General features: G+C 41.3%; 1 protein-coding gene across 3 annotated transcripts in view; it reads left to right on the forward strand.

Annotated features, from left to right (window-relative positions):
- The window catches only part of YLPM1 (YLP motif containing 1), an 83,463-nt gene extending 60,190 nt beyond the window's left edge, over nt 1–23,273 (forward strand). For 2 of the 3 annotated variants that reach the window (XM_051826234.3, XM_070065276.2), the window contains 10 exons: nt 780–842; nt 1,439–1,558; nt 1,774–1,950; nt 2,037–2,120; nt 2,410–2,493; nt 6,604–6,684; nt 9,720–9,771; nt 14,523–14,653; nt 22,357–22,538; nt 22,864–23,273. In XM_051826234.3, coding sequence (XP_051682194.2) covers nt 780–842; nt 1,439–1,558; nt 1,774–1,950; nt 2,037–2,120; nt 2,410–2,493; nt 6,604–6,684; nt 9,720–9,771; nt 14,523–14,653; nt 22,357–22,503 — 939 coding nt within the window. In that variant the 3' untranslated portion in view covers nt 22,504–22,538; nt 22,864–23,273. The remainder of the gene's footprint in view (nt 1–779; nt 843–1,438; nt 1,559–1,773; nt 1,951–2,036; nt 2,121–2,409; nt 2,494–6,603; nt 6,685–9,719; nt 9,772–14,522; nt 14,654–22,356; nt 22,539–22,863) is intronic. The other variant, XR_011384926.2, reaches the window with a different exon arrangement.
- The last annotated feature ends 1,718 nt before the right edge of the window (nt 23,274–24,991 follow it).

Below are 24,991 nucleotides of genomic sequence, written 5' to 3' on the forward strand. Positions count from 1 at the left end.
CTAATGAGCCTGCAAAGCAGCAGCAGATGGCCCGAGTCCTTGGGCCCCTGCACCCACATGAGAGTTCTGGATGAAGTCCTGGTTCCTGGCTTTGGCCTGGCCCAGCCCTAGCCATTGCAGCTATTTGGGGAGTGAACCAGAGGATGGAAGATCTTTGTCTGTCTGTCTGTCTGTCTCTCTCTCTCTCTCTCTCTCTCTGCCTCTGCCTCTCCTTTTCTTTAACTCTGCCTTTCTAATAAATAAATAAATCTTTTCTAAAAATTTATTTATTTATTAGAAAGGCTGAGTGACAGAGAGAGAGACAAACAGAGGTCTTCCATCTGCTGGTTCACACCCCAGAAGACCACAACAGTCAGGATTGGGCCAGGCTGAAGCCAGATCCAGGAACTCCATCCTGGTTTCTTACATCGGTGGCAGGGACTCAAGTACTTCATCCACCATCTGCAGCTTTTCCAGCAGCACTAGTAGGAAGCTGATTGGGAAGCAGTGCAGCCAGGACTCAAACTAATGCTCCAGTGTGGGATGCCAGCATCGCAGGCGGCAACTTAACTCGCTGCACCACATTGCCATTCCCCCTCCTGTTACTTTCTAATCTCATTCCATTGTGGTCAGATAACGTACTTTCAATTACTTCTACCCTTTCAAGTATAGGAAGGTTTGTTTCATGGCCTGCCATGTGATCTATTAGGGAGAATGATAGGTCATTTTTAACTGAGATCTCATTGCAAAACAAATCATCTCTGAATGACTTTTTTTGGGGGGGATCTGTTGCATTTCAGATTGTTGTCATAATGAGAGGATTGCCTGGTAGCGGGAAGACACATGTTGCAAAACTTATTCGAGTGAGTATGGAAAAACTGACAAGACCAATTGTTTGCCTTAGCTACTTGCCTTCTTAGTAAGTAGAGTGATATTGACGTAGGTAACTCCCAATTGACCTGTATCCCATGTAGCTCATATAAAGTATTTACTTTCATTTTATTTGAAAGGCAAACAGCGAGATCTTTCATCTGCTAGTTCATTTACCAAATGCCCATAACAGCCAGGGCTGGACCAGGCCAAAGTCAGGCGCTTAGAACTTAATCTGGGTCTTCCACATGTGTGGTAGGAACCCAAGTACTGGAGCCATCACCCATTGCCTCCTAGGGTGTGCCTTAACAGGAAGCAGGAATCAGAAGTGGAGCTGAGGCTCAAGCCAGGCACTCCCGCGTGGGATGTGGGTGTCTCGAGTGGCATCTTAAGTGCCACATCAAACACCCATCCCAGTTTCTTTCTCCTTAGACAAATATTTTTGCTTTTGTTTGTTTGAATCCGCTAGATTGTACTAATGAGTACAAATTTCATAAGTACAACTTTAGGAATATAGTGAGTTTTCCCAACACACCACCCTCCCACCCTCCGTGAATTCTTTTAACCTTCTTAACTACGTGATTCTTAGGATAAGGAGGTCGAATTTGGAGGACCAGCACCCAGAGTTCTAAGCCTGGATGATTACTTCATCACTGAAGTGGAAAAAGAAGAAAAAGATCCGGATTCTGGAAAGAAAGTGAAAAAGAAGGTAAAAGTGTTTGTTCCTGTTTAAAGGGAAACTTCCTAGAGAGAGATGGGGCATCTTTGAAGACAAGGACTTCTTTCATTTTGGAACATGAACTTTAGAACTCAGGCGTGAATGAAGGACTACAGAGTCATCTCTGTCTCTATCTGTGCTAAACTAAAACGATTTAGGATGATTTTTGCTCTGGCTAACGCCAGCTCTCTATTGGGGATTCGTAGGTAATGGAATATGAGTATGAAGCCGAGATGGAGGAGACCTACCGTACCAGCATGTTCAAAACTTTCAAAAAGACTCTGGATGATGGCTTTTTCCCCTTCATCATTCTGGATGCCATCAATGACAGAGTCAGGCATTTTGACCAGTTTTGGAGTGCAGCAAAAACCAAAGGATTTGAGGTAAAGTGTTAAGAGAACTTCAAAGCATTTGTGTTGCTATGTAAGTGTTGTATTTCTTTTCCTAATCATCATTTGTTCTTGCATAGGTGTATTTGGCTGAAATGAGTGCAGATAACCAGACTTGTGGCAAGAGAAATATTCATGGAAGAAAACTTAAAGAAATAAATAAGGTAATTTTCAGAAATAGAGAACAGTGGAGTATCCTAAACTTCACTAGTCTGTATGAGCACTGTTACCTGGAGACTCTTGTTTATCCCGCTTTCCTTCAGAATATCTTCCCTACTTGCTTTAGTAAATGTTTTTTTCCTTTGTATACAAAGGTGTGACCTAGGTTTTCTTGGAACCAACCTGTTAGACTTCATAGTATTAGTTAAATTTTTATCTGGCATGCTCACTTGGTCTTTCTTTGAGTAGTTTCTGGAGGACTGTTGAGATAACTTGAGCTGAATCTCTCACTAGATGGCCGATCATTGGGAAGCTGCGCCTCGTCACATGATGCGTCTAGACATTCGTTCTTTGCTGCAAGATGCTGCTATCGAAGAGGTGAGTGTTCTCTGGCTCGAAGGCAGCGCAAAACAAGCTTTTATTCCAGCTTTTTACTTTGAATCATTTTATACCTGCAGAAAAATTGCATCCATATCATGAAAACACCTGTATACTTTCATTGAAATTCACTTTTTGTTACTATTTTGCCACAATTTCTCTATAAATTGCTATAAATAATATTGTCATTATTGTTGTAGAGCTATCTGATAATTAAGTTGCAGCCCTCAGAACCCTTCACCTCCATAAATACATCAGCACATCAGACCTAAGAGCAAGACATTCTCTTCCAAAACTGGTTAATTATCAAATTCAGGATTTTTTTTTTTTTTTTTTTTTTGACAGGCAGAGTGGACAGTGAGAGAGAGAGACAGAGAGAAAGGTCTTCCTTTTGCCGTTGGTTCACCCTCCAATAGCTGCTGCGCTGCGGCTGGCGCACCGCGCTGATCCGAAGGCAGGAGCCAGGTGCTTCTCCTGGTCTCCCATGGGGTGCAGGGCCCAAGCACTTGGGCCATCCTTCACTGCACTCCCTGGCCACAGCAGAGAGCTGGCCTGGAAGAGGGGCAACCAGGACAGAATCCGGCGCCCTGACCAGGACTAGAACCCGGTGTGCCGACGCCACAGGTGGAGGATTAAGCCTATTGAGCCGTGGCACCCGCCAAATTCAGGAAATTTAACATTGATAATATACTATATTAAGTAATATACATTTCCTGAATAGAATTTCTTGAATTATCTGATATACAATCCATACTCGGATTTTACTAGTTGTCCCCATCATATGCTTTTATTTTCTTTTTTTAAAAGATTTTATTTATTTATTTGAAAGACAGAGTAACAGAGAGGCAGAAAAAGAGAAATCTTCTATCTGCTGGTTCACTCCCCAAATGGCCGCAACAACCAGAGCTGTGCCAATCCGAAGCCAGGAGCCAGGAGCTTCTTCCAGGTCTCCCACACAGATACAGGGTCCCAAGGACTTGGGCCATCTACTACTTTCCCAGGCCATAGCAGAGAGCTGGATCCGAAGTGTGGAGCACCTGGGACTCGAACTGGCACCCATATGGGATGCTGGCACTGCATGCTGGGGCTTTAACCCACTACACCACAGCGCTGGCCCCAAGATGTACTTTATAACAATTTTCAAACCTCCAGGATTTGACTCCCCTTTAATTTAAAAAGAAACTTGGCCAGTTTTTTCATTGTTGTGAAAGATAAAGAGACATTTGAGTATGGGCCAGTTGTCTTATAGAATGTTTTCCAATTTGGATTTGTCCATTTGTCTGCACATGTTTAGGTTTAGGTTAAACATTAGCAGGAATGCTACCTAAGAGGTGATGTGTGCTTAGTGCATTATATGGGAAGCCGTAAGATGCCACTTTGTTTATTGGTTATTTAAACATTGATCACTTGGCTAAGGTAGTGTCTCTTGGCTCTTTTGCTACTTTTTTTTTTTTGTAATAAGAAATCCATAGAAGATACTTCATTACTATTCTGTTCCCTGACAATACATTAATAATTCTTTCCTGAATCAACTATTAATCTGGTGGGAGAAAATCGTTACCATGGAAAAAAGACAGAGTTTCTGTTTTAACTAGTTGTATGCTTCTGTTTTATTTAACTCTTCCTGTGAGCTTTATCTACACTCAATGTTGTCACTGTGTTTGTATTTTCATTTCCCATCTTCCACATCCCTTTTCCTCCTGGCTTCTGTCCTCACTGTTCTCCACAGACTCTTCACTGGTAATTTCTGTGACAGTCAGCAGGCATGGCTTGCTGCTTAATTTTGTAGCCGTGTGTGAAATACTTGACCATGCCCATATTCTCAAGAACATATTTGTTTCTTGACTTTTGAGAATCCACATTTTTCCAGTTTTATTTTTCTGACCATTTCTTTTTAGTCTCCTTGGCTTCTCCTGGTACCCAATTCTTTTTTTTTTTTTTTAATACTAAACTTTTTTTAAAAGATTTATTTGTTTATTTGAAAGGCAGAATTTTGCAGAGAGGGAGAGACACAGGTCTCGCATACGAGTGCAGGGAAACAAGGACTTGGGTGATTTTACACTGCTTTCCCAGGCACATTAGCAGGGTGCAGGATTGGAAGTAGAGTAGCTGGAACTTGAACTGATGTCCATACATCACAGGCAGCACAGGCATCACAGGCAGCAGCTTTACCCACTACGCTACCATGCTGTCCCTACCCAGTCCTTAAAACAACTCCTTCAACGCCTCTATTCTAGGCTGTTTGCACTTTGCACTTTGTATATAAATAATCAGAATCTTTTTAGTAGCTTGGATTGCCACATAAGTGTCTAAATTTATAAAGACTGGGGTGAATTACATCAGTCTACACAACCTTTCTGAGTGGAGATGATTTTTATAATTCATTTTATGATTATTTTTCAAATTTTCTCTCAAAAAGAAACATGTATTATTGTGGTATGCCTCAAACACAACCTATCCAAAATGTAATTCATCCAGTAGTTTTTCTTTTCTGATATTCTCTATTTTAGTAATTAGAACCACCAATCACTTGATTGCTACAACCAGTAATCTAGGATTATCTCTGACTTTTTTTAAAAAAGATTTAGTTATTTGATTGGCAGATTTACAGAGAGGGAGAGAGATCTTCCATCCACTGGTTCGCCATCCATGTGGCTGCAGTGGCTAGGGCTGGTCCGATCCTAAGCCAGAAGCTAGGAGCTTCTTCTGGAACTCCCATGTGGGTGCAGGGGCCAAAGCACTTGGGCCGTCTTTCACTGCCTTCCCAGGCCATAGCAGAGAGCTGGATCGGAAGAGGAGCAGCTGGAACTCAAGCCGGTGCCCATATAGAGTGCCAGCCTCCCAGGCAGAGGCTCAACCTACTACTCCAGAGCACCAGCCTCTATCTGAGTCGTTACTCTCCCCTTTACCAGTATTCAGCCCTGTCCCTCTCCATATAACTGTTAACAAGTTGGCCAAGTGTACTTTATAAGTACTTTTCTAATCCTTCTACTCTAATTTGTATTGCTACTATCCTGGGCCAAAGATACTTCCATCCTACTTTTCACTATGCTCTTTTTTACATTTTGAACTTTGAATAATTTTCATGTTTTACCTGGTTGGAAAAATACATGTTAAAAATTTTAAAAAGAAATCCTTGTAATCCATAGGAATTTTTTTTTAAGTCTGGCCCATTCTTTTTTTTTTTTTTTTTTAAAGATTTATTGGGACCAGTGCTGTGGCAGAGCAGGTTAACACCCTGGTCTGAAGTGCCGGCATCCCATATGGTCGCCAGTTCTAGTCCCAGCTGCTCCTCTTCTGATCCAGTTCTCTGCTGTGGCCTGGGAAAGCAGTAGAAGATGGCCCAAGTCCTTGGGATCCTGCACCCACGTGGGAGACCCGGAAGAAGCTCCTGGCTCCTGTCTTCAGATTGGCGCAGCGTCAGCCATTGTGGCCATCTGGGGAGTGAACCATCGGATGGAAGACCTCTGTCTCTCTCTGCCTCTCCGCTCTCTGTGTAACTCTGACTTTCAAATAAATAAATATTTTTTTAAAAGATTTATTTATTTACTTGAAAGGCAGAGTTACAAAGAGGCAGAGGCAGAATGAGAAAGGTCTTCAATCCACTGGTTCACTCTCCAAAAGGCCACGACAGCCAGAGCTGGGCCTTTCTGAAACCAGGAGCTTCTTCTGGGTCTCCCACGCAGGTGCAAGGGCCCAAGGACTTCGGCCAACTTCCTCTGCTTTACCAGACCATAGCAGAGAGCTGGATCAGAAGTGGAGCAGCTGGGACTAGAACATGGGATGCCGGCACTGCAGATGGTGGCGTCACCCGCTCCACCACACGCCGGCCCCTCCATAGGCATTCAAAACAAGTGGTCGTCTACTCAGAGCATTACACTTGACTTTATAGAGGGAGTTATGAAGATGCACATCCCAGGAAAATGAAGTTCAAGAGTATCATTCTGTTTTTTATCAGTTCTGTGTCAAAATTTGTGGTGTTAAAAATGACTTGGTGAATCTGCTTTCTTCCTCTGGATGGCTGTGCTTATTCTCAGTTTCAGTGAGGGCCTCAACATTTTCATAAATGTTGACATCTTTTTTCTTTTCATGATTATTGTCATGGTGTAGGTGGAGATGGAAGATTTTGATGCAAATATTGAAGAGCAGAAGGAAGAAAAGAAAGATGCAGAAGAAGAGGAAAGCGAACTGGTAGGAGACAGACCAACCACTTTGAACAGTGTCTCTTTATGAAAATCATTAAGAAAGGGTTAAATTCTGGTCTATGATCAGATACTATTGTTGGTATATACTTTAATGGTAAAAGTTTCCCATAATCATCTTCAAGGAGACTTTTGGATAGTTTTTACTTTTTCCTCAGACCAAAAAAACCCTCTACTGTGTTGCTGAAAGAAAATTTTAACAGGGTGCTAAAAAACTCACCCGTATAAACTCATCTATTTGTGGGTGGTTTTAGGGGAGTATACTTTTTAAGAAAATCAATTACAGATATTAAGGGCTTTCTTACATTCCAGCAGATATGTGGTGTAACCTGTCTAACTTACACATAATTGTATCTTCTTTGCTACAAGATCTCAAAATTGAGTTTCTGGCAACTGAGCAGAAGAATTTATCGAATGAGGAGGCAGAGGGTTGCCACTGGCTGCTGGATTTATTCTTTTTCATTTTATCATGTTAAGTGATGGGAAAAATATTTGTGTAGGCAATGGATTTTGCTTAGACTTATTAAAAGCTTATGTAGTGTGAATTCAAAGTTTCTGTGTACCTACTGTAAATACTTTTGATCACATCTCTGTAGAGCTGTTTGCCTTACCCTGTCATTCAAAAATATGCGGCCTGAAGTTATGTTGACTTTTCAGTGTTTGCTAATGAGCTACAGAGAATAGTAATGCCTTGGAATAGTGTTGCTTTTTAATTCCAGGATACTACTTGGTTTATTTAATACTCAGCCCTTGCTAAAGTTCTTCTCATATTCTTCTGAAAATGTACAAAGCAAGAACACTGATTCTTACCCTCTAGAGTATATAAGTCTCCAAGAAGTGGTCCCATCAAATGCATGCGTGATAAAGGACTCTTGATAGAAACTGTGATTATATAGAGATGGTGTCAATTTCTACATTCCTAGGTTTTAAACATGGATTAAAAAATAAGATTTAAAGTTAATGGCCTTTGAGTCTCAATATTTTTTTTATTTTATTTTTTAAACAGTATTTTTCTTAAGTTGTATTTTGACATAATCTAAAATACAGGCAGGAAATGCATTTAAAGGTCCACACTGTTCTGGACTATGGCTGCTGACTTCTGTAACTACTTGCAGCGTGTGTACTAGACCATGATCATGAGAGAAGTCTGTAGTGCTATAGCTTCCTAGCTTTTCAAAATATGTATGATCCATAACAGGTGACTTGCTTAGATGTAGGTCAAACTACTTCAGTTGCATGTACTACTATTTTTTAAAGTTAAACACACTGTAATGCTATATTTTTACATCAAAAACATGGCAAAGAAGCTTTCACTTTCTACCCTGCTGGACTATCTTTTTTTCACGTCGCCTACCATTGAAAGCAGTGGGAGGATGGGACAGGTTTAAGGAAGAACAGGATGGTTCCAGCAGGGAGACATTAATATACTCTTTGCTTAACTTTCTGTTATAAAACTTTCCTTAACCCATTCAAGGATGCAGTATCCAAATCTTCTACTATTGGGGTCTAGTCCAAGAGTAAAAGATCATTGGAGAATATTAACCAAAGGGTTGAGAGAAAGTCTTTAGTCACTCAGACCATTTTAATGGATTTCTCAGTAAACTTTGCATTTTCTGTTCTGGACTCCTTAATACAGCTGGGTGAAATCTATACTTCTTGGTTAAGAGAATCCTTTTTGGGGGAATCATTGGCGTGATAGTTTGTCTTCTTTAGTGCCTCAGTGAACCTAGTATATATAAAAATATTATTCCAGTAATGCTGAAGGTTTTCAGACAATTTTTGATACATTACTTGTACAGGTTTCTTTTGTACTTTTAGCACCCTCACTTCAGCCTAGCTTTGTCTTGGTTTGTTCTAAAGATGTGTTTGGAAACAATATTTATAACCTGAAATACAACCTAGTAAATTGAAATTGAATTATTAAATCTGGCTTAAACACTAGAGATGTTTATAACACATAGGTTTCCTGAAGTAGTGATGATACTCTCATAAACTCTTACCTAAATGCTGTTGTCGTGAAATCTTCAACATGCCTTCTGACTTCCCCTGTGTCAGTCTGTGCTGTGAACTTGAACATCCCCAACAGTAGAGAGATACAGTGACTCATCAGAGAAGATGCTGGCACCTTTGATGAATCTCTCCTGTTTAGGAGCTCCATTAAGTTTCTGTATGTTAGGGTCTAATAGGAAAACAGACTCCAAGTGAAGAAAAGAGGGCATCGTGACAAACCACACGAGACTGAATGGAAAGGAGGAATACCTAGTTCAGTAGGAACAGTAGAAGATTTGAAAATCTTTGGGAGTTTGAAATAAACCATCTAGTACTTTATGAAATATAAGATGTAAGTTACCTTTGGAGATTTCTGGTTTTTTGTATGATAGGAGAACGCAGTTTTACAAGACATCAGAAATAATCTAGTTTCCAAATGATGAAAGAAACTGATTCAATAAAATAGTCTGTAAGACCTAACTGGTAAATGGATTGAATCATTTTAAAATGAGGTTGAACTTCATAATTGGGTATTTGGGCTCAGTGATACCAATCCTTCTCCTTTCTTTTGAGTACTATATGATTACACTGAAATATAAAGTAACTATCTTAAAGAATGCTTTTTGGACCTCATGACTACTATCACTTGAGAATAGCAGTTGTATTTAGAAAGTAACCTAGCTAGTATTAAAAATTTTCTGACAATCATAGCACAGTAGCTACCTGTACATCTTATAATATTTGCTATACAGATGTTGTTCAACTGCCGTTTTGATTCCTGAACTGTAGCTGCCTCAAAGCGCCTTCGTCACACTATTCTGAATTGCCTACTCTGAAATCTAGGCAGTGAAGTGTGGTGAATTTGGCAGTTTAGTTTCTTCAAAGATAACGAGACTGTTTTCCCTAAGGATATTTTTATAACTAGTGAGTGGAAACTGAATCCATTCCCAGTTTTAATGCTTTTCCAGTTCAAAAGTTGTATGCATGTATGTGTCTCTTTCTAACCCTTCGAGCTTCTCTCTGTGTACGATTTAGGGTTACATTCCGAAAAGCAAATGGGAGATGGACACATCTGAGGCAAAGCTAGGTGGGTATTTCCTTTTTCCTGTTTTTATATGTGATACCTCATGGTAATGGTCATAGATCTTTCTGCTGTAAGAAGAACAAGTTTCCCAAAACTTGTGCTTAAACCAAGATTTTTGACCTACCTTACCTCTTCTAGTCTGTTTCACTAGCTTTCGGTTTAACTAGTTATATCTTGTAACGGAGTGAAATAAAAGAGTATTTTGAAATAATAATCCTCAATGCCGTTTAAAGTTTTTAGACTAAATGGAAATATTTGATAAATTTAGTTACAAAATGCTGTCTCTTCTAACGTCCGTTCTTTTATATTGATCAGAAATGTTTGTGCTGATGAGATTTCTTTTTTTTTTTTTAACAAATATTTGCAGTCCAAAGTTGGACTTGACTATGAATACTTTGGGTAATGATAATATATATTAAAATTTTGAAATTAGTTGAAAGACAGTTATTTGCCTCATAATAACTTAAAGTTGCTGTATGGAGGGAAGTAGATGTATAATTCAGATTTTTTGAGGAACTTGCTTTGTAAAATTACCTTCTAATTTTCCTTCAAGTTGTCTTGAAGTGCCAGATCACAAGGTAAAGCGGTTAAAGTGATTGTCTAAAGCAGACTTTAGTGTGTGGTTATCTTCAGAGCAGAAAATCATATGGATCCAGAGGATTCCTCCAGTAGTTCAGAATGAAATTGTAAAGCATTTCTTCAGTTTGTTTGTTTGTTTTTTCTTCACTTAAAGAGAATGATTTCACCTGCTATGATGTGTTAATAAAGATGTGAGAAAATATGCTCAAGGCTTGTTGAGAAGACTGACCTTCTGATAGATGAAATGTTGGCTGTCAATCCCTGGCATCACACTGTCACTGCCAACAGGGAACAACCCTCCACATATCTTAGATTCACACAAGTCTGAGCAACTTAGCCGTGTGTCTGACATCAGAGGTGCACTTTGTACACAGTTGCATACATTATATCTTTAATTTTCCCAAATGTTTATGCTAACAGTTGATGTGGATGTTAAAAGATAGTTCCACAAACTATAATATTTGCAGAGTATTTGGATAGATACTTTGTTGTAGAGTTTAAAAGGTATTTTTAGAATTTCATTGCTTGTGAAAATTACAAGTGGTTACCGACATTGTTCTGCTAGTCTTTCCTCTTCGAAATTGCTTAATAACCAACTGTCTTCTGTATAGTTTCAAAGCATTTCTGTGTTTAAATGCAATTAAATAGGTAGGGAAACCATAATCTCGTATTAATTGTTAAAATAATAATGCATTAGTTCTGCTTATTTTGACATTAAAATTAAACTATTTGAAGCTCTGTACTTTTAGAATAACTTTGAAGACTCTTAAGACCTTTGTGTTATCTAAATAGTGGTTATTTGGAGGGCAGGAAGATATTACAAAATATAGACAAGGGCTTTATGGAAGTAACAAATACTTTAGCAAAGTAAATACTCTTCAGAGATGTTTACATTATAAGGTCTTAGAAGGATGGTTTTTAAACTTAAGCCAGTCCATTTTCTACTTTCCTTTCTAGTTTCTAAGGAAGAAGGAAAATGGAATTATATTCAAAACTATATTAATACTGGTATTAATTGCTGAGCAAAATTCTGGCTCAACTAGCATTTGCATCTCAAAAATACATTTTATTTAAATTCAGTTTTAAAAATAGAATGTTGGACAATGAATACCAGAAATGAATTTATTAAGTAATCTTTTTCCATTGAAAGCGCTAAAGATCTGGTAATCTAGAAAGTGGATTCCGACATGTTTGCAGTGGAGTTTGTTTGTTTTCAATGAGTAACAGTGATGTTTGTGTAAGAACCTGCACCTTGCCTCATCGTGTATTATCTTGAGAATAATCCAGCCATGGAGGAAGGCAAATTGAGTGTGTGCGTTCCTGAAAGTACTTACCTCTTTGACTTTGGCCCATTGATCCATTTGAGAAGATTGTTCTCAAAAACTTGAGAATCTTGCGTCTGAGAATTTGTCTTTGTACGTTGCCATCCTTATAACAAATTTAATATATTTGATTGTCACGTACAAATTTATTCTTCTGAGTACTTTACCAACATTCTTAAATTGCTCTTGGTAACATGATAATGTTTGGGTGGAAAATACTGAGCTTTCACAGTGTCATACATTGAGTCAGAAGAAGAGTAGAATCTGAAACCGAGGGATTTTTATTCACGACTGAGTCTGCCAGTGAGAAGATGCTTACCTGTAGTCTTTGAAGCAGCTGGCTGGATCTCATCGCAGATTCTTGCTCAGTGCTCTGATTTAAGTGCAGCATGCTGTTTGGCCTGGGTTGGAATGCTAATTTAGAAGCAGCATGATTTTAGGACAATTTAGAACAGGTCTGAGCGACTGCTGGCGTGGGTGTCATGGAGCTGTTGAAGGCACCTTCAATCACACCTGACTGGTTCCCTCTTGGCTGGTGCAGTCACCCTAATGCAACAGCGGGTGTTAGCTTTCTGGGATTCAGCAGTGACGCTACTGGAATTCCATAGGAAGTACTTTTGGTTTTCCCATCTTGGCATCGTTTGTCTCTACCTAGGAGTCGTGTGTTTGCCTTCTGCATTTCAGACATTTCTGCATTTCCCTTCACAGTTAGAATGTAATTACTATTTGTATAGGCACATCACCTTTGTATGTTCACCTTGAATCAGTTTTCAGAAATATCATTTACATTTAGAAAACACATAGATTTGCCTAAAATTTTTTTTCTGTTATGTGTTATAATAATACATATACTGTTTTGAAAATGTAAAAATCTCTTGTCAAGTTGGACTTAAAATTTCATCTCTAAAACTTCATCTTTTGAAACTCAGGCCCTCTGGAAATCATGAGTGTGAGTGTTGGGCACCAGCCTTCTTCCTGTGACTAATACCCAGGTTTTTTTCCCTCACCTGTCCCACCCATCTGTTGTTTGGGTGGAAGAGGTGTGGGCCTTTCTTTAGCCCCAAGAAGGAAACGTTAGCATGTTTGCATGATAAAAGTTGAAATTAACCCTTTCAAGCAAGGATGCTCACACCAGAAATGCCTGCTCTTCTGAGCTTCCCCGTGACAGATGTGGAATTCCTGATCTGTAACTCCCGTGGTACACGCGGTGTGCTGGGGGATGTTCTGCAGTTCTCACACTGCCCTTCTGCACTGCTACCGGCCATGCTGTGTTCTTGAAACAGATGTGAAAGTTTTCCTGTCAAGTATGTTGATGGCAAAGCTGATTGTGTTGAGGTTGGAAATCCTTTGTGGTCTATTTAATAAGTGTGTTGGAGCTTCCTGCCCTTTTGGTAATGCTGTACGCTTTGAACCGAAAACAGTTTTCTTGTTTGTGGGACTTGGTTGGTTTTCTAATACCATATTGGTGTCCCTGTGTAGTCAAGGTATTCCTGCTTTAAGCTCATGTATAACATGGCCCGTCGTTTACATGTAGATACAGCCATTTAGTACAGCAGTTGGTTTACAGAGGAAACTTGGAAGACTGGGTCTGTTGAACCCGTCCATATTAAAATATTGCCAATTGAGATGATACAGGTTTCTTGAGTTTTGTAAGTGTTGTCATTTGTTTTGCTGATTTTTCAGTGAGGATTGCTTTTATGGGGGAAGGGCTTAGGAACTAAAAGCTGCGTCAATTATGGAAAACCTTGTTGGTTTTTAAAGCTTATACGGTTAGTTGTGTGTGAGACATTTATATTTGAAACATAAACTCACTCTCCTACAGCTATTGCACTTTTCTAATCAAGTATTCTCCAACTTGGTGCCTATGTACACCTGTGTGCACTCTCACCCTTCATGGAGTTTGATGAAGCATGGTAATTATGTTTCTGAAGTTTTTAGGCTTTTCTTTTACTGGCCTGCTTAACAACACTGTGCTTATGTAAATTCAGGTGATTCAAAAGTTTTAGTGCTTCAATGTAGCTAAAAAATGTATAAAACTCGTAATATTCTACATGTAGTATTCAGAATCAATATTAATAATAAAAAATATACAGCACATTCTCATTGTGTATTCTTCTTTAAGACATATAATTTCTGAATTCATAGTCCCTGTTTATTTAACCGATTACAGCTTTGAGACCTTGGAAAGCCCTCCGAGATTCGGGGTTCAGAGAGAAATATCAGATCTTGTCACTTTGCTAACCAGCTCTTAGCCTCAGAATGGTCAATAGCACTTCATAGAGAAAGTGGTTATCTCATACAGTCAGTGTATTCATAAATATTAACCCATGGTGAATACTCTCACAGCAGCCAAAATCCTGAGAAACTGTTCATCTAGAACCTTCTTAAATGTTAGCTTGGCTCACTGAGTTCCTGCCTCACTTTCATACGGCATAATATTGCTCCTGATTGAAGATCAAATGGGTGGTATTAATACTGTGTTAAGGAAAAACAGCAAAATGGAAAAAATTGGGAAAACCTGCCTTTCATTTTCCTTCAGAACATGAGAGCTGAATTGTGATTTTGAGGGGTGTGAGGACAAGGAGGCCAGGAGACAAGTGCCTTCGCTTGCTTTGTGCTTTGCCCATATTTGTTACTTAACCCAACATCATGATGTCATGGCTGCCAATACAGACAGTAGACAGAGCTTGAGATTATTTCAACCAAGAAGATGGTTTGGATCTGCAAGTGATGCTGTACTCAGACATGTGGCTGTGCCCTCTGAAAGTCCTCCAGCCTTCTCTCCTCTTGTTATTGTCTTGTGTGCTAACTCACACTCTTCCTTAATGCTGTGGCTCTGTGTTTGTCCCCCAGACAAGTTGGATGGCTTGAGGACTGGTACTAAAAGGAAACGTGACTGGGAGGCGATTGCCAGCAGAATGGAGGATTATCTTCAGCTCCCTGACGACTATGATACTCGTGCTTCTGAGCCTGGGAAGAAGAGGGTAAGAGATCTTGTCAGTAACTGCCAACACATGAAAAGCCCATTTAAGCTTCTGGTTCTGAGAAATTGCAGGCAGAAAATCAAATGAATGCTCTTTTTTTTTTTTAAAGAGCAGTTTAGTTTATACTGTATCCTGTTACATATCCACAAAAGTGTCAGACCTTACAAATTGTTAGATCAAATGTACAACTAACTTAAAATATGGAGACCAGAACCTCACATGAATAGCATATTGTCAACCCTAAGAAGGTTGAGAGTGGCCATTTGTGCCATTTTGTCACGGGGCAGAGGAACCGGGTGCAGGATACAGTGTTGAAGAGAATCTGTGGGACTTCGTAATGGATTCAGTGTGGAGGGTCCAAGGATAGATGGGATCGAGGGTGACTCCTTGAGGTTCTGGCCATGAGCACTCCAGGTTTATGCTGTACTGTTTACTTAGAAAACTGGAGAAGTCATAAGTTTTAGGGAGAGAATTGGGAGTTAAGGGAGGGACCTTAGAGATCTCAGTGCAGATGGCAGACTTGTAGTATGAAAGTCATGAATTTCCTGAGACTGAAATCACAAATTTGAGGAAATGGTATTTAAGCCATTAGACTGAGTGATTTTGCCCAGAGATAAGTGTGAATAGAAAAGATAATAGGACACAGGACCCAGCCTTGCAGCCAGGGGTGTTTCAGGAAGAGAAAGCGGTCAGTTTTTAGTGATGCAGAGAAGACAGGGACGTGGGGGACACTGAAATGCTGTTAGGTTTCGCAGCGTGGAGGTCGCCAGCAGTTGTGGTATTTTCAGAGAGCTGAGGGACAGAAGCTGGTTTGCAGGAGACTGGAGAGTGGAAAGATGAAGACAGACCGTAAATGCAGACAGCTTCTTGGAGACGTTCTCTCTGGAAGGGAGCAGAGAAATGGGGCCAGGACTTGGGATGGGTCTTCACACAGATACTGAGTTCAGTATAAGTGATTGTTGTAGGTATGTTCTTTAAAACGAAGTGAAGCAAAGGCACATACAAGCTTTGTCCGTCTAATCCACCTTGATCTCCCTATGTAAGTTCATAGAGATCTTCCATTCTCTAAAAAGGATGTGCACTGTGCCATTGTCTAGCTGTACGATCAGTTATTTACCCAGTGCCTTTCTGATGTTTCCATTTCGTTGCCGGTACAAATACTGAGTCGTGGTGTGTATGTCTTGGCAGCAAATGTACCTTGAAGTGAATTTTTAGCATTAAAGTTGCAGGCTCATAGAATGTGGTCTATCATTCTGACAGATACTAAAAGATCATTTTCCAAAAAGGTTACTTCTATTTGTGTATCCTGTATACCTATTTGTAAATGCTTGTTTGTCCACACTTACACCAGCAGTGCTATTGTCAAACTTTTTAACTGTTGACAATCTGATAGATTCAAAATACCTCATTTTGCATTTTTTGTGAGGTTGTATATCTTTATCCACCATTTCTTTGTATTTTATTAATTTCCTCAGTGTTTAGTAGTTAGAGAGTATTTTATTCTAAAAGAATTAAAATGACGAACAACACTCCACCATATACTATTTGAAAGAATCCAGGTTTCAAAGCTTTCCAACACAGACAGTCCAGAGGCCCACCTTTTTATATACAGTTCAAGGGGATCGGATAAAGAGATGCCATTGATGGCCTTCCATTTGTGCCCCGCCCCATCCAAGGACTACTTGAGTGATGACTATTATTGCAGTTTGTTTTTTACATTTTTATATGAAAGGCAAAGAGAGAGAGATCTTCCGTCCACTGGTTCACTCCCCAAATGCCCAACAGCCAGGGCTGGGCATGGCCAAATCTGGGAACCTGGAACACCATCTGAGTCTCCCACATTGGTGGCAGGGACCCAAGTACTTGAACCACCATCTGTTGCCTCCCAGGATATGTTAGCAACAAGCTGGACCAGAAGCAGAGGAACCAGACCTCTGGTGCAGGCAGATGAGCCAGGTACTCTGATGCAGGGTGCAGATGCCCCAAGTAACAACCTAATGTCTGTGCCAGATGCCAGTCAGTGTCTTCGCAGTTTTAAGTTTGGGACCCAGAGAAGCTCTCCTTGGGAGTAATTGTAGTTCTGGTAACAGTGAATAATCTGAAATGAGAACTATTCTGCTCTAAGTAGTTTTATGTAACTGTCATTCTCTTCAGTGAGCAGTTTGTGATCCCATGCAGTTTCCTTTAAGTTAGGTGGCCAAGGGGAACTGAGTTGTCATACAATATAATCCTTTAAAATGGCTCCTCGGGGCCTGCGCTGTGGTGTAGCGGGTGAAGCTGCCGCCTGTGGTGCCGGCATCCCATATAGGCGCCAGTTCAAGTCCTGGCTGCTCCACTTCTGATCTAGCTCTCTGCTATGGCCTGGGAAAGTAGTAGATGGCCCAAGTCCTTGTACCCATGTGGGAGATCTGGAAGAAACTCCTGGCTCCTGGCTTCGGATTAGCACCACTCTGGCCATTGCCGCCAATTGGAGAGTGAACCAGTGGATGGAAGACCTCTCTCTCTCTGCCTTTCCTTCTCTCTCTTTGTAACTCTGACTTTCAAGTAAATAAATAAATCTTAAAAAAAAAAAAAATATGGCTCCTCTTTAGCCTCCTCTCCTGCCTCATACCTTAATTTCAAATCGCTTTTAACTCTCAAACGACTTAACAAAAACTGACATCAGAACTCTGTGAGACCTCCAGGTAGCTAATACTGCACAATACATCTTTCCTGTGGTCTCTTGGTTTCTGTAATCTGGCTTTTTACAAATACCAGGTGAGTTCCTGGGATTAACTTCCACTGTAACAAATAGCTGTTTACCTGTGAATTTTACCATACTAGAATTTAACTAAATGGCTAGACTTTAAAATATAATTAATTTATCTTTAAAAAATTTCATTTACGTAGTTGACTGTAAAATAATGGCTCAGGGCTGGCACTGTGGCGTAGTAGGTAAAGCCACCGCCTGCAGTGCCAGCATCCCATATGGGTGCCGAGTTTGAGTCCTGGCTGCTCCACATCTGATCTAGCTCTCTGCAGTGGCCTGGAAAAGCAGTAGAAGATGGCCCAGGTCCTTGGGTCCCTGCACCCATGTGCAAGACTAGGAAGAAGCTCCTGGCTCCTGGCTCCGGATCAGCCCAGCTCCTGCTGTGGGCGGCCATTAGGGAGTGAACCAGCAGATGGAAGACCTCTCTCTCTCTCTTTCTTTCTCTGTAGCTCTCTGCCTTTCAAATACACAAATCTTTAAAAAAAAAATAATAATAGCTCATGTGGACTTCAGTTTGTATTTCTTTAACAACTATGAAAGAGAAATGTAAACATTTCCTTGTTTGCTAAATTTGTATATTTTAGAAATATTTTTTAGTAACAGTGCAGTAAATATATGTACTTCAAACCTTTGCATGTTAGTCAAGATTTTTTCTTTACTGTAACAACTTTTTTTAATAGGTGACAAAAAATAAAATCAAATGTTCTTTAAATCTCAGAAGTAGCTTTTGGAAAATTAGGAATGATGTTGGCTGGCATTCAAGAAGCTATTTCTAGCTGAAATCATTATTCTGCTTCTTATATGTTTAGTGTTTTTGTAATCATTCATTCTTCTACAAGTTGATTGTGTGCATGGGGTCTGTGGATTAATCCTGTTACGGAACTGAAAGGATTCAACATGTAAATTAGTTTAAATATAGAATTAGTGGCTGGTGCCGCGGCTCAATAGGCTAATCCTCCACCTAGCAGCGCCGGCACCCTGGGTTCTAGTCCCAGTCGGGCGCCGGATTCTTTCCGGTTGCCCCTCTTCCAGGCCAGCTCTCTGCTATGGCCCGGGAAGGCAGTGGAGGATGGCCCAAATGCTTGGGCCCTGCACCTGCATGGGAGACCAAGGGAAGCACCTGGCTCCTGCCTTTGGATCAACGCGGTGCGCCGGCCGCAGCGCGCCGGCCGTGGCGGCCATTGGAGGGTGAACCAATGGCAAAAAGGAAGACCTTTCTCTCTGTCTCTCTCTCTCACTGTCCACTCTGCCTGTCAAAAAAAAAATATATATATATATGCAGGGTCCTCAAAAAGTTTATGGAAAATATGCATTATCTAGTAATTTCAATTTTCCGCATTGAAGCCTCGTATATTAGAGATATGAACAAATAACAGTTTCTAAATTATTTAATTTCAACTTTGGAATTTGGAACTTATACACTGACTTATACACAACAACACATATATATGTTGCTTATTTTTTTTTTTTTTTTTTTTTTTTTTTTTTTTTGACAGGCAGAGTGGACAGTGAGAGAGAGAGACAGAGAGAAAGGTCTTCCTTTGCCGTTGGTTCACCCTCCAATGGCCGCCGCGGCCAGCGCGCTGCGGCCGGCGCACCGCGCTGATCCGATGGCAGGAGCCAGGAGCCAGGTGCTTTTCCTGGTCTCCCATGGGGTGCAGGGCCCAAGCACCTGGGCCATCCTCCACTGCACTCCCTGGCCACAGCAGAGGGCTGGCCTGGAAGAGGGGCAACCGGGACAGAATCCGGCGCCCCGACCGGGACTAGAACCCGGTGTGCCGGCGCCGCTAGGCGGAGGATTAGCCTAGTGAGCCGCGGCGCCGGCCTGTTGCTTATTTTTTAAAAATTCATACTTTTGCTTCTAATTCCATATTTTTTATCTGAGTCTTTTTTTTTTTTTTTTCCCAAGCCCTATTTATTTATTTGAAAGGTAGAGTGAGCAAGAGAGATCTTCATCCACTGCTTCATTCTCCAAATGCCCACAACAGCTGGAGTTGGGTCAGGCTAAAGCCAGAAGCCAGGAATTCCATCTTGATCTCCCATGTGGATGGCACAAACCCAAATCCTTGGGCAGTTCTCTGCTGCCTGCCAAGTACATTGGTTGGAAGCTGGATTGGAAGTGGAGAATCCAGGATTCAAACTGGCACTCCAATATGTGATTCAGGCATTCGTAATGCCCATCTCTTATCTGAGTGTTTTATGCTTTTTGGGTTTTGTTTTCCTTCCTCCCTCCCTTCCTCCTTTCCTTTCTTTCTTTTGACAGGCAGAGTTGTAGAGAGGGAGAGACAGAGAAAGAAAGAGAGAGATCTTCCATTTCATTCCCCAAATGACAGCAGCTGCCTAGACTGGGCCAGACTGAAGCCAGGAGCTTTTTCCGGGTCTTGCACATGGCTACCCAAGCACTTGGACTGTCTTCTGCTGCTTTCCCAGGCACATGAATAGGGAGCTGGATCAGGGGTGAAGCAGCTGGGACTCAAACCAGTGCCCGTGTGGGATGCTGGCGTTGCAGGTGGTGGCTTAACCTGCTACACCACAATTCCGGCCCATTATCTGAGTTTTAAAGACTCAGGAACTAACTACAGAATTAAGAATAGCAGGGTGAGATGGATCAGTGTTTTAAACTCTATGCTGAGGCTACCCCAGGCATGCGTGGAGGGATGGATGGATGGATTTATTTATTTATTTTAGAGATTTATTTTATGTATTTGAAAGACAGAGTTACAGAGAGAGGTAGAGACAGAGAGGTCTTCCATCTGCTGGTTCACTCCCCAGTTGGCTGCAACAGCCAGAGCCTGTGCCGATCCGAAGCCAGGAGCTTCCTCCAGGTCTCCCGTGGGGGTGTAGGGGCCCAAGCACTTGGGCCATCTTGTACTGCTTTCCCAGGCCATAGCAGAGAGCTGGATCAGATCTTAAACTGGCGCCCATGTGGGATGCTGGCACTTCAGGCCAGGGCTTTAACCCACTGCACCACAGCGCCAGCCCCCAGGCATGGATTTAAATTGACCTTTGTACAGCAGCCACAGTCTGTCCAGCCATCCTTTGTGCCCCTTCAGACATAGCCATATTTCTATAAAATGTGTATGTTTGAAGCTAAATGGAACTGAGTGTATGTATGACTTTATTGAATTAATCAAAACAGGACATCAGCATTGATGGGTAGAAGGCCCAAAGATCCATATATAAAGGTCAAATCTTTATATGCCAAAGCCTACACTATTTATTAGGCTTCTTAGTGAGGCCTGTGAAGGAATTTAAGCCATAGATTTCCTACCCTCTAGAAGGCGACATGAAGCAGAGTCAGGTGTTGCCAATTTTCCCCTATTGCTGTTACTAGATCGTCCCTTTGACCAGTTTGTAGCTGTTAGAAGTCTGGTCATTTCATTACCAGTCAGAACAAAAATATATTTCCTAGTCCAGTGTAAAGAGGATGAAGTTCCCTCTCCGTGCTGCAGACAGTAAATCACAAGCCGTTCTTTAATGATCCTGGCAGAATGTGTCACCGTGTACTACAAGCAGCAGGTTCATAGTCTGTCTTTAAATATTTGAACTTAAACAGAATATATCTGCATATGTTTTTAGAAACTTATGACGTAAGAATTTATATTTGTGGCTGGTGCCGTGGCTCAATAGGCTAATCCTCCGCCTTGCGGCGCTGGCACACTGGGTTCTAGTCCCGGTCAGGGCGCCGGATTCTGTCCCGGTTGCCCCTCTTCCAGGCCAGCTCTCTGCTGTGGCCAGGGAGTGCAGTGGAGGATGGCCCAAATGCTTGGGCCCTGCACCCCATGGGAGACCAGGAGAAGCACCTGACTCCTGCCTTCGGATCAGCGTGGTGCGCCGGCCGCAGCGGCCATTGGAGGGTGAACCAACGGTAAAGGAAGACCTTTCTCTCTGTCTCTCTCTCACTGTCCACTCTGTCTGTCAAAAATTAAAAAAAAAAAAAAAAAGAATTTATATTTGTGAAAACCCAGAGTACCAATAGAAAATACCTTTGTTCATAGATTTGTAGTTGTAATCTTGCCATGAATAATGATATCAGTTGAGTCCATTGATCTCTTTGTCTTGTGAACAAAAGTAATAAATCCAGCTCTCTCTTTTCTCTAAGATTGAATTTCAAGAAGTATTTATGTGTGGGGAGATAAATGAAACTCAGTTCTCTCAGTCCTTGATCCAGGGTGTTTGTAGTCTGAATATATAGTATATAGGGAAGAGAACTCCATTAATGGTTAATTGCAACACAATGTGAAAGTTCAAAAGTAGACATATTGAAATCCAGAAGTGAATCCAGGAGAGCAATGAATAACTCATTGATGAGTTATTCAAATGTCAAAGGAAAAGAGGGATAAAGCATGGGTGGATGACTAGGCTCACACGAGGTAGACAGAGTTCAGGAAGAGAGGTTATACATACAAAGTGAGGTAGCATGAAGTAGCTCCGGGTGCTGGAAGTCAGTCTGTATTTCTTGTGTGAAATGCTTTAAGCACTGGCTGGAGATGCTGCACATCAGACAGGGACTGTATTAAGAAGGCCTGAGTGCTTGGACTTCATCTTGTAGGGAGGGGAAATATTTGAAGCAATTGAGAGTCACAACCATGTATATTTTAGGAAGATCACACCAGTGGAGTGGGTTCAAGAGGGTGAACAGAGACAGGGAGACTAGGTTAGATGTTAGTGCTTTATTTCAGGCCAAAGAATGAAGTCATCGAGTTAAAAAGGAGTGGCCGAGGAGATGGAGAGGACACGACTGAGCCGAGAGCAGACAAGCTCAGGAGTTGGAGCAGTTAGGACTTGGTGATTGACCATCGTTCGTGCTCTGCAACTTAAGATAAATGGCTTTCTCTACTTCTTACTTGTGGTTTCAGATGAATAATCTTGCCTCTTCAACTATCCAGAGAGAAGGGGGCCTTTTGCATATTGATTTTTCTTGAAACCCAGCCTAATGCTGTGTTCTTTTTAGGTGAGATGGGCAGACCTGGAAGAAAAGAAGGACGCAGATAGGAAAAGGGCCATAGGTTTTGTGGTCGGACAGACTGATTGGGAGAAGATCACAGATGAAAGTGGTCACCTGGCTGAAAAAGCCCTCAATCGAACCAAATATATATGAGACTTAGTTTTGAATGGAGTCATTGTTTCTCTGAGGTAAGAGTATGCAGTCTTACAGTCGGCCTACTGTGTGCTTGCATCAAGGGGTTTGAGATAAAGAAGACAGCATGCTTTGCTAGAAATGCCCTCTTCCTGTGTTTCTAGTTCTGAAAGAGTAAGTATTTGCTAGTTGCTGACATTTGCAACACAAAAGTGTTAGAACAGGAAGCAGTATTCTGCAGCCTGGCTCACTTAGGAAACGGAAGTCTGGAGAAAGGCGCGGAGATCCTAGACTGGGGAAGGAGTGGGGTGATGTGCTGGTGTGGTCTGCCGCGCCTGGCGCCCGTTCCCAGGGCCTGACGGTCTTGTCTTTTCTCTCCAGGTGGTTCGCTTGGAGGTGGCCCGAAGCCAAGGCCTCGTGGAGCTTCTCTGTGTGTCACCTTGCTTCCACGTTTCAGTTTTTGTTTTGTTTCTACTGCTTTAGTTTTTTAAAGTTCTTCAGTGTCCCCAAGAGGTATTAGGATCTTGCTGTACCCAAGCAAGACATTAACTTTTCTTTTTAACTCTTCTGGGGTGGGAGGGAGTGATAGCTGAAGTGCTGAAGCCTGGTGGGGGCCACTGGAGGACTCCGAGACTGTTTCCTCCACTGTACGACGTCACAGACTATCTCTGCCATCACTGCTTTGTGGCTGGTTTTGTTTTTTACTGTATGTAACTGGTAGCTGATTGTACTAGGATTAAAAACAATAAACTTTCACGATGAAGCCGATGAGATTCATGGGCTATACAGCACAGGCCCGTTTCTCTTTTCTTAATTTTATTTTTATTACCTTTATAAAATGATGTGTCCTAATTACATACTAGCTGAACATCTCCCAAAACTCTTTCCCATTGGATATTTTAAAATTCTGTGGTTCCTTAGCACATGTTACATAACACAGCGTTTGACGACGTTCAGAAACACTCATCTTTGTTTTATAGCTGATTTCATCTTTGTATCTTGAAGACTGACAGAGACCAAGTTCAAGTATCAACTCCCTGGAGTATATCTGTTCAGTAACACGATGCTTTATTTTAAGTGTTTTTGGAGTCCACTCTGTTTCTTCCCTCTCTTCTTTTCTGTTTCCTCCCTTTATTTTTACATTAGGTCTTGGTTTTTCTCCTGATGTGGCATTGAATCCTGTTGGACAGAACTGCCATTTGGACTTAAATGGGAGGATTTAAAGTCAAGATTGCAGGGAGTATGGAGATGCAGAGCCCTTGACCTGTAGCCTGTAAGCCTGTCGGGTTTTAGGTTCTCGCCAGATTGTTCATTATTGGAGGGCATGGCCTTCTGCACACAGTGCCCCGTCGTGTGGGTAAAACCAGGTGGAGCCCAAAACACAGACCCAAAGCCCAAATACTCCTATTTCAACATGAAAAGGGGACTGTTTTCCCTTTTTCATTCTTCAGACAAAAAAGTCACCTTCTAGACTGGAAGACAACGGAGCAGAGCCTCCTTCTCAAACACCATTTCCACTCTGTAATGCAGCTCAGCAGCTGGCAAACACATTCACTACAGACTTCAGTATGTTGAGTATCTTCGGGCTACAGACAAAAATTCTGCGGTTTATGACCTACATTACATGCTGTGTGAGTAGAGTTAATACTAACATTTGAGTAGCATCACCGAGGTCGCCAACTCTTATTTGATGCAGACCTCCCTGAAATTCGAGTGTTTAAAGCATAGGAGACGTTAAATTCATTAAGAAGTCAATATTGAATGTATAATCTGCTGCATAAAATAACTTCCACTGTTTGTAGTATTTAATAAGCTATTTGATTGTTTATTGGCCTGGCCTGCAATACATTTCTACACACTGATCTTTCTCAGCCACTTCATTATGTTGGGTAAAAGTGTATCACAATATAACCAAAAAGAATTAGTATATAAAGATTCATTTATTGCTTTCTAAAACCACCCAGTGTCTTTTGTCATCAAAAACAAACCTTCCAGAATGCGTTCTCTGGTTCACAAAAATGGAAACCTGTGTGTTCTTCTAGATTGTGTTCTGACGGCATTCAGAATGCAGCAAAATAGGGAGTGGTAATGAGCTTTGGATTGTGGCTTTGCCTCGCAGCCCTGGCTTTGTGTCTGTGCTTGTATCAAGAGGTGTGGGGAAGAGGCCACAGAAATGGCCCCTGCCAGTTTCTAGAAGATACAGATTACCATGACCTTAGGGGAGAAGCAGTATCGCCTTTAGGGAAGTGATCTAACAGATGACCTCAGTGTAAGAAGACAAATGAAAAAAAAAATTAGGCACCAAAAAGAAAATATTTAAGATGGTCAATTGTTACTTGATTTTGCTAGTCCAGTAATGGAGTTGTTAACTAAATCTTGAACTTGTGTTATCACTAGAAGCAGAACAGAGTAGAAAATCCAAGGGTACCTCAGAGAGATTTGGTATGGGTAGAAAATGCCCACAATGTTTTAAGTTTGTTAAGAGATGCACTGAGAATACAGAGTACCC

This window comes from Oryctolagus cuniculus, chromosome 20, assembly GCF_051225735.1.
Source record: "Oryctolagus cuniculus isolate XC-2025 breed Fujian yellow rabbit chromosome 20, ASM5122573v1, whole genome shotgun sequence".
Lineage (NCBI taxonomy): Eukaryota > Metazoa > Chordata > Mammalia > Lagomorpha > Leporidae > Oryctolagus > Oryctolagus cuniculus.